Source organism: Vulpes vulpes, chromosome 8, assembly GCF_048418805.1.
Source record: "Vulpes vulpes isolate BD-2025 chromosome 8, VulVul3, whole genome shotgun sequence".
NCBI lineage: Eukaryota > Metazoa > Chordata > Mammalia > Carnivora > Canidae > Vulpes > Vulpes vulpes.
Window position 1 is genome coordinate 71,495,313 of NC_132787.1, and position 12,219 is coordinate 71,507,531.

The following is a 12,219-nucleotide window of genomic DNA, read 5'->3' on the forward strand; positions in this document are numbered from 1 at the left end:
TAGTGTATCATGTGGAATGCTGGATTTTATGGCCTTAATCTGCAATTTGATCAGCCTAATATAATGCCATGATTTCTTTTTTAAATTTATTTTGTCACAATTTCTTTTAGATATTCAAGAAGTTATGGCTATGGGAATTGATTAATGACTTTTGGGTAGAATGTTAGGATTATACAGTCCTTCCCACAATATTTATTCTGATGAATGGTGGGAGTTTGTAATGCAGAATTACTAGATATGTGATTTCATGCCTCTGAGTCTTTTCTGTCATAACCTTACTCCTAGATATATATATATAGCACTTTATTTTATATATTATTCCTTATATATTTATCCTATAAATAAATATATATATATTTAGGATTATATATATATATATCCTAGAAGTATTCATTGATAACAAAGGGACAGAATTAATAGAAACCAAATTGCAAAGTCTTAGTTTAGTGATAGGCCATGTCCAGACTATGGTGAGAACTACCATAATGATTGTGACTTGGATAGGAAATTACCCCAGGGAGATTAATTTCTGACAGGAATAAGTCCAAAGTGAAGAATAAGTTGGGTTCATGTTAATATTAAAAAGATTAACATGTCTCTTTATTCCCCAAAGCCAGTGCTAAAAGTCTACCAAGATCATAAGAGGCCAGAATACATATATGAGCAGAACCGATCTCAGTTAATCACTTCTGGAGTCATAAAACCTCCAGGAAGCACTGAAGAAAGAAGTTCTGCCAAAATATCTGTTCAGTTTCTTAAGCATGAAGATCCTCTGGTGAAGAAAAAACAGGTATACTATTAAATTATTTAATTGATCCTTCCACTTTAATTTTAGTTCCCTATAGCATTGCTAACATGCTTTTAACTCATAAGGATAGTTGCAGAATTTTTCTATCAGGTTGCACAGTGGATTTGGGGAGTACTGTACTTCTCAGTTCTTATTCGAGGAAAATTTAAACAGTAGAGGAAAATCATAAAGGAAAACTTGCAGTATCTATTCAGTGTCCTCTGATCTTTTCTTGCATATTAAAAGAAGACATACTAGTGTTTTGAATTTTATTTTACCTTTTATGAAATTTTCATCATTATTACCCAGAATGACAATCTTCGAAAACCTTGGTGAAGGGCAATAAAATAGAAAGTAAACCAGCTCGAAAGACAACTTCTGTGATTGGTGAGCTGTGGCGTGGGAAGTTGCCTTGCAAGGAATAAGTGAATAGTTGCTCTGGGGAGAAATCACCAGAGCACGGCTTTCTATAAATACCTCTAGATAATTAAACAAAGGAACAGAAGTGGGAGAAAATGTGGACACACTCACAATAAATGCCAGTAGAGCTGAGAATTCTCTGAGCTTTTAATTGAAAGGATCCTTTGAGACTAAACATTTCAGTGCTAGCGTCTTTCAGGCTTTGGGCTAGAGTACTATAAAGGAAGAGATGAAGATAGGTTTCGTCCTCGAAGATTACAGAATCTGACAGTGGGTAGATGGACAAGTGAGCACTCAAACCCAGTGGGGTGTGATAAGAGCTCTTGTTGGTCATTTAAGGTACAAACTATGGTGAACCGAACAGAAGGAAATGCTTGTACCTGGTGGTGAGTGGGAGGGTCAGTGGAAGAAAGGCTACTGCAGAGAATAGAATAGCACTGGGCTGGGAGGAATGAATGGCAAGTTAATGAGGCAGGTCAGGTGGGAGAGCAGTGGGCTTGAGAAGCTGGGTGGAAGGAGGTTCACTGTGAGTGTGGGTGAGATCACCCTCAAAGAATATTACATGATCAATTGCATGAAATTTTAGTTTCTGTAAAGTAGGAGAACAAGCTATCTTAAGTAGATCCAAGAAAGTTCTGATTGCCCATAAATTAGTTTATTTGACATAAAGTGGACATCATGGTCTTGAATTTAAAGGAGAGGAATGAAATTGTGCACATCTAGGATGAAGGGAGGGGCTAAAAGGGAATGTTAAATTGTATGTTATGCCTGGTTGTAGCTGTAACTAAGTGAAGAATTCAATATGAGTTAGAGGTTAAAGGGAAATGTGCAAGAAAGGGGGATATTCTATATAAAAGGAGAAAGGGTATTTATTCTGAGAAGAAGAGGGTCATTTTGGGGGAATATTGATCTCTCAGAATGAGTTTAGTTAGAATGGAAATGTATCAATGAAGATTCCCTGGGAGATAAAAGAAGGCAGTTGGGGGCTTTGCTCCTGGTAATTAAAGAAGATTGGTTACAAATTGAACTGAACATCCGTTGTAGAGAATACTACAGGCGAACTGTACTTTATAAATAAATGCTTCCTGGGGCACCTAGGTGGCTCAGTCAGATAAGCATCTGCCTTGGATTCAGGTCATGATCTCAGGGTCCTGGGATCCAGTCCTGCACTGGGCTCTCTGCTCAGCAGGGGAGTCTGCTTCTCCCTCTCCTTCTGCCACTTCCCCACTTGTGTGCTTGCTCCAGTGCACCTGCTCTCTCTCTCTCTCTCTCAAATAAATAAAATCTTTAAATACATACTTACATACATACATACTTCCTTTGTTCTCTTTCCCCCACCCTCTCAAAATCTGAACTTGTGTGGCTGTTTAAATTGAATCTCATCTTTGCATTGAGTTACATAATTGGAAATAAGTACTCAGATGAAAATATATAAGCCTATTGTTGAAGAAATCTTGTACTTAGAAGGCAGTAAAACTTTTTGAAGGATATAATAAAGAAAATACATTCATTTTCTGTTAAATAGTAATACTCTAGTCTCATGAAAATATTCAAGTTGACTATAGCCCTTGTTGAAACATTGGGACAAAGCATTGTGTATTTTCTCTGGTTTGGAGATATCTCGGTTTTCTTTTACATAAGAAAACAGTGTTGTTGCTGCTGTTCCTGGACATTAGGTAAAAGAAGCACATCATATCTTTTAAATTCAAAGATATATTTTCTTCAGCTCTAAACCTTCCAAGATTTTCATCTGAAATTCCTATTCAACAGGGTATATTTAATCAGAGATGGAGAATGACGGGATCTGTCAGTACAAACCTTCTGGGGAGCTTGTGGGAATCAATCTCTTGTAGAAATGGCAGCCTCTACTAGTTTTGCTAATAGGCAATAAAGGTATCATTTATATATTTACATCAGTTATTCAACATAGTGGGCCTGCAATGGTGATTCTTTTGTCTTCATGCCAGTTACCCTTCTGCTGCCAGAGAGATCAGGTGATGACCCTTGGAGTTAGTGTCAAATTCCTGAAACATGGTTATCCACGTCCTCCACAGGAGCATGATGTGTGTGTGTGATGCTGCCCCAGAGTTTGTTGGTGGAGGAACAAGGGGTGAATGGCCCTGAGAGCACAGATGGTGGAACTGGGGGATTAGAGTGAAGCTCATGTGTGTGGATGTGGTGAGGACTTAGCTCTGAGGTTCCAGTGGTGGTCCACAGCATCCACAGCTCCCGGGAGCAGCTTAGAAATGTGGGATTTCAGGCTCCACTCCAAACTGACATAGAATGTACATTTTAACAGAACACTTAGGTCATTCACATGCCTACAGAACAGGCAATCATGAGTTTGTCATCTATATGCTTCTCCCAGGCTGGTATCATATAATGGTGCTCAATACTCAACATAACCACCACTTACATACATTAAGAAGTTTATTATCAGCTGGGATAACAGCTGTTTAGGAATTTCACTCACTGAAAAGCATGAAGATTGTCAGAATCAGGTGGGGAGGCTGAAGGGGGAGAGGCCACAGTCAAGATAGATGCAAAGCAATTGAGCGGGAAGAGTGCTGGGCTCCTGAGAACACCAGAGAGCTGGTAGTATTTTGCTGTAATAAACTCTGAGTTAGAGAGGAGGTGGCAATGGGAGCGATGCTAGGGGGTCTGTGGAAGGGGATGGACGCCTGGATAACGAGGACTGGGAAGGAATACATCCCTGCCTTACAATAATTTGAATTTCTCAGTTCAAAAATGTTTACCTTTGAGCCCAAATATCTTAAGCAGTACGGTAATTGGTGCTTGAGGCTAACAGTTTGTCTTTTTTTATCCTTTGTTTTTTGCAAACACTCATATTTTTTAAAATTGGCTTTGTTTAGACCCAGCGGCCCATTGCTGAGATGTTTGCTCCTTCTCCTCCTAAACTGTCACGTACCAGTATTGGAAGAAGAGGACTCTATGGAACTAGTTCCTCAGCGTTCCCTAAGTACAGTTTCCACGACCGGGAAGAAGTCATTAAAGCCAACATTCATAATCCCTTGCAAATCATTAAAATAATACGAGAAAATGAACATCTTGGATTTCTTTATATGATCCCTGCAGTGCCAAGGTCTTCCATTGAATATGATACATATAATCTCAAGTGAGTTCTCTTTTATGAAACAATGTATTCAACAGTGAAAGTTTCATTTAAGATTGCAAATTATCCATAATTGCCTGGATATTAATGATAAATGTCAAATATGATTTTTATTATCCTCCAATGACAAATGAATCTTAATCACAACAATGTTATTTATTTTTTCTATTTAGCTTTCCTTTACTTGTAGACATTATTCTACAGAGTAGTGTGCATTGTTGTGCTTCTATGTTTATATTATATAATGCCATCTATTTTTAATCAGTATTCCAAAGATAATTTTGATATTTTGTGATTACTGAGAAAAGATGGCAATGTGTAAAAAGCAAGTACATGATTTGATTTACGTGTTATTTCAACTTTTCTTAGTAGAGAGATAAGGATTTTTTTAAAAAAATAAAAGGAGTTTGATCACTTAAGGTATTTATATAGATTAATAACACACACATATACTCTTTATTATTACTAAACACACATTTGTTATTGAAATAATTAGAAGAATCATATAAATATGAGTCTCTGAATTGCTTTAAAGTTCAGCACAGGGCAGCCCGGGTGGCTCAGCGGTTTAGCGCCGCCTTCAGCCCAGGGCGTAATCCTGGAGACCCGGGATCGAGTCCCACGTCGGGCTACGTGCATGGAGCCTGCTTCTCCCTCCGCCTCTTTCTCTCATTCTCTCTCTCTCTCTCTCTCTCTCTCTGTTTCTCATGAATAAATAAATAAAATTAAAAAAAATAAAGTTCAGCACAACAGGTAGTAGAATTTAAAGATGATACTGACTTTCCTCCATTGTTGTTTAGTTCAGATGACAACAGTTGTTGAGGCAGTCTTTCCTGGAAGATGATAGTAGTGTAGCTTTACCACCAAATTCTTGGAGCTACCTTCCCATTCTCTGCTGCATGGAAAGATAAAAGGAGCTCCCAAGAATTCTCTTATTCTCCCTTATGCAGCACTGCAGTTTTGACTGAGTGAGGTAACAATGAAGACAGTTCTCCTTCTGGGAAAAAAAGAGGAAAAGAAGAAAAACATTTTAATCAAAGTTTTAAATGATTTATTTTAAATCCAGAAGAGATTAATTAGAGTGAGAAATAATTTGAAGAAAGAACAGAGATGCTTATAAGAATTCAACAAAATGTACTGAATACTGACTCTGTAGCATGAACGGTTCTAGGTACTAGAGATATTATTCAACCATCCAGATCAAAATTGCTGCCCTCATGGAGCTTATATTTTAGAAGGAGACAATGATAAACACAATACCTGAGTAAATTATAGAGAATTCTAGATGGTGGTAAGTATTAAAGAAAAAAATACAGTAGAGTGAAAGAGATTGGGAGTTCTGGGGAAGTTGTGAGTTAACTGGAATGTCAGGGTGGGCCTCATTGACAAGCTGCCATTTGAATAAGGACTGGAAAGAGAAGGAGTGAATGATGTGCTGGCAGGGAAAGAACATTCCAGACAATGGGAAAGTGAATACTAATATCCCAAGACTAATCAGCAAAAAATGGTTTATTTCCTGATTTTTAATACTTCTTGATTAATATGTGAAATGTTTTCATAGCTCTCTTTTATTTAAAGAAATCATCTAATAACTCAGATATCAAGGAGTGTCATTTCTGATATCCATTCCCCATTATGAGAGGAGTCAAATTTTGCCAAATGTAAAATGAGTCTCATCTATTTACTAGCATAAGACAAAGTATAAAAGATGAATATGGAAACTGTGCTTTTGCCCAATTCAGGAAATTAATGGTTTTTCTAGGTTAATGAACACTTCTACTTGGGGAACTGATAGTAGTAATGCTTGATGGTAATGTGCAAGGTCTCATTTAAGAAGATAGAGTTGGAATCATAGATTATTTTATTATGTTTTAGGATTAATGTTCACTTTTTCTCTCTGGCCTGAATTCCAAATACTCTACACCTTATGAAAAGGCAACCATTTGGGTGCAACAAACTTGGAAGCAGCTTAATTGGAAGTTAAAAATAGGAAATTCTGAGTCAACAAGATGATGACATGTTAAACTAAACTCCTTTAAAAAGTAATGTGATAAAATATAATGTCTTTGCCTGTTTTTCCAGCGCATGTTTTTCAATCCATCAAATGTGCAGTTCTATAATGAATAATCTCTATCACGATCCAAGTGAAAAAATAGTTCCATTTGTCCAGTTTATTCTAAAATATCAGCTTAGTGCTATGTTTTAGGTTTAAAAATTTTGTTAGGAATAAAATTCAAGGAGATCTCTAAATATGTTGGAATACCAATCTGAGTAAGTCCATAGCTATATGCTGCAGGTTATCTTGCCCAGGAAAGGGGCATAGTGGTGACTTTGGTCAGCTCTGGTGCAAGTAAAAAGGAAACTATGTAAAGGATCAAGAACTAGGGAGATCCTGAAGAGCACAGAGAACAGAGAATAGAATTGATCAAGACAAAGCAATCCTGTTTTGTTAGGAATTAGACCTTGAACAAGAGTGATTGTAACTGAAGGGTAGCCATGAGGTATAGGGGAAGACTGTCGGCTAGAGAGTTGGATTATATACCCATTTTGAGAGCACACCAAAGTGAATCACCATATTTTACATATCATAAAAATAATTTATTGGTGTTTACTATGTTCTAGGCAAAGTATTTGTACATATTAAATCATTTAACCCTCACAAAATACTATAAGATAGACACAATTATTATTTCTATTTTACAAATGAGTCACAAAATAGTTAAGTCACATGCCCTCATGTGACTTGCATTCATATTGTTGCAAGTGGCAATATTTCATTCTTTTTTATATCTGAGTAGTATACATATAATGGAATATATATATATATCACATCTTCTTTATCTTTTTTAATGAACACTTGGGGTTGCTTTCATATCTTGGCTATTGTAAGTAATGCTGCACTTAACATAAGGGCACATATATCTTTCTGAATTAGTGTTTTTGTTTCCTTTGGATAGATACCCCATAGTGGAATTGCTAGATCATCTGTACCTCTCTTTTTAATTTTTTGAGGAAACTTCATATTGTTTTCTATAATACTTGCACCAATTTACATTCCTACCAACAGTGCAAGAGAGTCCTCTTTTCTCCACATCCTTGCCAACACCTATTATTTCTTGTCTCTTTGATAATAGCCATTCTTACAGGTGTCAGATGATATCTCATTGTGGTTTGCTTTGCATTTCCCCGATGATGAATGATGTTGAACATATTTTCATGTGCCTGCTGTCCATCTGTATGTCTTCTTTGGAAAAACATCTATACAGATCCTCTGCCCATTAAAAATTTTTTTATTGGAGTTCAATTTACCAACATATAGCATAACACCCAGTGCTCATCCCGCCAAGTGCCCCCCTCAGTGCCCATCACCCAGTCACCCCAACCCCCCGCCCACTTTCCCTCCCACTACTCCTTGTTCATTTCCCAGAGTTAGGTGTCTCTCATGTTTTGTCACCCTCACTGATGTTTTCACTCATTTTCTCTCCTTTCCCTCTATTCCCTTTCACTAATTTTTATATTCACCAAACGAATGAGACCATATAATGTTTGTCCTTTTCCGATTGACTTATTTCACTCAGCATAATACCCTCCAGGTCCCTCCACGCCGAAGCAAATAGTGGGTATTTGTCATTTCTAATGGCTGAGTAATATTCCATTGTATACATATACCATATCTTCTTTATCCATTCATCTTTCGATGGACACCGAGGCTCCTTCCACTGTTTGGCTATTGTGGACATTGCTGCTATAAACACTGGGGTGCAGGTATCCCGGCGTTTCACTGCATCTGTATCTTTGGGGTAAATCCCCAGCAGTGTAATTGCTGGGTCGTAGGACAGATCTATTTTTAACTCTTTGAGGAACCTCCACACAGTTTTCCAGAGTGGCTGTACCAGTTCACATTCCCACCAACATGCAAGAGGGTTCCCCTTTCTCCACATCCTCTCCAACATTTGTTGTTTCCTGTCTTGTTAATTTTCCCCATTCTCACTGGTGTGAGGTGGTATCTCATTGTGGTTTTGATTTGTATTTCCCTGATGGCCAGTGATGCGGAGCATTTTCTCATGTGCTTGTTGGCCATGTCTATGTCTTCCTCTGTGAGATTTCTGTTCATGTCTTTTGCCCATTTCATGATTGGATTGTTTGTTTCTTTGCTGTAGAGTTTAATAAGTTCTTTATAGATCTTGGAAACTAGCCCTTTATCTGATACGTCATTTGCAAATATCTTCTCCCATTCTGTAAGTTGTCTTTTAGTTTTGTTGACTGTTTCTTTTGCTGTGCAGAAGCTTCATATCTTGATGAAGTTCCAATAATCCATTTTTGTTTTTGTTTCTTTTGCCTTCGTGGATGTATCTTGCAAGAAGTTGCTGTGGCCGAGTTCAGAAAGGGTGTTGCCTGTGTTCTCCTCTAGGATTTTGATGGAATCTTGTCTCACATTTAGATCTTTCATCCATTTTGAGTTTATCTTTGTGTATGGTGAAAGAGAGTGGTCTAGTTTCATTCTTCTGCATGTGGATGTCCAATTTTCCCAGCACCATTTATTGAAGAGACTGTCTTTTTTCCAGCAGATAGTCTTTCCTGCTTTGTCAAATATTAGTTGACCATAAAGTTGAGGGTCCACTTCTGGGTTCTCTATTCTGTTCCATTGATCTATGTGTCTGTTTTTGTGCCAGTACCACACTGTCTTGATGACCACAGCTTTGTAGTACAACCTGAAATCTGGCATTGTGATGCCCCCAGCTCTGGTTTCTTTTTTAATATTCCCCTGGCTATTCGGGGTCTTTTCTGTTCCACACCAATCTTAAGATGATTTGTTCCAACTCTCTGAAGAAGGTATTTTGATAGGGATTGCATTAAATGGGTAAATTTCCCTGGGTAACATTGACATTTTCACAATATTAATTCTGCCAAGCCACGAGCATGGAATATTTTTCCATCTCTTTGTGTCCTCAATTTCTTTCAGAAGTGTTTTGTAGTTTTTAGGGTATAGATCCTTTACCTCTTTGGTTAGATTTATTCCTAGGTATCTTATGCTTTTGGGTGCAATTGTAAATGGGATTGACTCCTTAATTTCTCTTTCTTCAGTGTCATTGTTAGTGTATAGAAATGTCACTGACTTCTGGGCATTGATTTTGTATCCTGCCACGCTGCCAAATTGCTGTATGAGTTCTAGCAATCTTGGGGTGGAGTCTTTTGGGTTTTCTATGTACAGTATCTTGTCATCTGCGAGGAGGGAGAGTGACTTCTTCTTTGTCAATTTGAATGCCTTTAATGTCTTTTTGTTGTCTGATTGCTGAGGCTAGGACTTCTAGTACTATGTTGAATAGCAGTGATGAGAGTGGACATCCCTATCTTGTTCCTTTTTTTTTTATTCTTCTTTTTTTTTAATAAATTAAGTTTTATTGGTGTTCAATTTACCAACATACAGAAAAACACCCAGTGCTCATCCCGTCAAGTGTCCCCCTCACTGCCCATCACCCATTCCCCCCCACCCCCCGCCCTCCTCCCCTTCCACCACCCCTAGTTCGTTTCCCAGAGTTAGGAGTCTTCATGTTCTGTCTCCCTTCCTGATATTTCCCACACATTTCTTCTCCCTTCCTTTATATTCCCTTTCACTATTATTTATATTCCCCAAATGAATGAGAACATACACTGTTTGTTCTTCTCCGATTGACTTACTGCACTCAGCATAATACCCTCCAGTTCCATCCACGTTGAAGCAAATGGTGGGTATTTGTCATTTCTAATTGCTGAGTAATATTCCATTGTATACATAAACCACATCTTCTTTATCCATTCATCTTTTGATGGACACCGAGGCTCCTTCCACAGTTTGGCTATTGTGGACATTGCTGCTAGAAACATCGGGGTGCAGGTGTCCCGGCGTTTCATTGCATCTGAATCTTTGGGGTAAATCCCCAACAGTGCAATTGCTGGGTCGTAGGGCAGGTCTATTTTAACTCTTTGAGGAACCTCCACACAGTTTTCCAGAGTGGCTGCACCAGTTCACATTCCCACCAACAGTGTAAGAGGGTTCCCTTTTCTCCGCATCCTCTACAACATTTGTTGTTTCCTGCCTTGTTAATTTTCCCCATTCTCACTGGTGTGAGGTGGTATCTCATTGTGGTTTTGATTTGTATTTTCCTGATGGCAAGTGATGCGGAGCATTTTCTCATGTGCATGTTGGCCATGTCGATGTCTTCCTCTGTGAGATTTCTGTTCATGTCTTTTGCCCATTTCATGATTGGATTGTTTGTTTCTTTGGTGTTGAGTTTAATAAGTTCTTTATAGATTTTGGAAACTAGCCCTTTATCTGATATGTCATTTGCAAATATCTTCTCCCATTCTGTAGGTTGTCTTTTAGTTTTGTTGACTGTATCCTTTGCTGTGCAAAAGCTTCTTATCTTGATGAAGTCGCAATAGTTCATTTTTGCTTTTGTTTCTTTTGCCTTTGTGGATGTATCTTGCGAGAAGTTACTATGGCCAAGTTCAAAAAGGGTGTTGCCTGTGTTCTCCTCTAGGATTTTGATGGAATCTTGTCTCACATTTTGATCTCTCATCCATTTTGAGTTTATCTTTGTGTATGGTGAAAGAGAGTGGTCCAGTTTCATTCTTCTGGATGTGGATGTCCAATTTTCCCAACACCATTTATTGAAGAGACTGTCTTTCTTCCAATGGATAGTCTTTCCTCCTTTATCGAATATTAGTTGACCACACAGTTCAGGGTCCATTTCTGGATTCTCTATTCTGTTCCATTGATCTATGTGTCTGTTTTTGTGCCAGTACCACACTGTCTTGATGACCACAGCTTTGTAATACAACCTGAAATCTGACATTGTGATGCCCCCAGCTATGGTTTTCTTTTTTAAAATTCCCCTGGCTATTTGGGGTCTTTTCTGTTCCACACCAATCTTAAGATGATTTGTTCCAACTCTCTGAAGAAGGTATTTTGATAGGGATTGCATTAAATGGGTAAATTTCCCTGGGTAACATTGACATTTTCACAATATTAATTCTGCCAATCCATGAGCATGGAATATTTTTCCATCTCTTTGTGTCTTCCTCAATTTCTTTCAGAAGTGTTTTGTAGTTTTTAGGGTATAGATCCTTTACCTCTTTGGTTAGATTTATTCCTAGGTATCTTATGCTTTTGGGTGCAATTGTAAATGGGATTGACTCCTTAATTTCTCTTTCTTCAGTCTCATTGTTAGTGTATAGAAATGCCATTGATTTCTGGGCATTGATTTTGTATCCTGCCACGCTACCAAATTGCTGTATGAGTTCTAGCAATCTTGGGGTGGAGGCTTTTGGGTTTTCTATGTTGAGTATCATGTCATCGGCGAAGAGGGAGAGTTTGACTTTTTCTTTGTCAATTTGAATGCCTTTAATGTCTTTTTGTTGTCTGATTGCTGAGGCGAGGACTTCCAGTACTATATTGAATAGCAGTGATGAGAGTGGACATCCCTGTCTTGTTCCTGATCTTAGGGGAAAGGCTCCCAGTGCTTCCCCATTGAAAATGATATTTGCTGTGGGCTTTTTGTAGATGGCTTTTAAGATGTTAAGGAATGTTCCTTCTATCCCTACACTCTGAAGAATTTTGATCAGGAATGGATGCTGTATTTTGTCAAATGCTTTCTCTGCATCTAATGAGAGGATCATATGGTTCTTGGTTTTTCTCTTGCTGATATGATGAATCACATTGATTGCTTTACGAGTGTTGAAGCAGCCTTGCATCCCAGGGATAAAACCCACTTGGTATAATGAATAATCTTAATGTATTGTTGGATCCTATTGGCTAGTATGTTGTTGAGAATTTTTACATCTGTGTTCATCAGGGATATTGGTCTATAATTCTCCTTTTTGGCGGGGTCTTTGTCTG

At 38.0% G+C, this 12,219-nt stretch overlaps 1 protein-coding gene across 1 annotated transcript in view; it reads left to right on the forward strand.

Annotated features, from left to right (window-relative positions):
• Positions 1 to 12,219, forward strand: part of DNAH6 (dynein axonemal heavy chain 6) — a 233,817-nt gene that overhangs the window by 10,260 nt on the left and 211,338 nt on the right. Inside the window, exons 3-4 of the mRNA XM_025994437.2 lie at positions 614 to 790; positions 4,081 to 4,343. Of these exons, the coding sequence (XP_025850222.2) occupies positions 614 to 790; positions 4,081 to 4,343 (440 nt within the window). The remainder of the gene's footprint in view (positions 1 to 613; positions 791 to 4,080; positions 4,344 to 12,219) is intronic.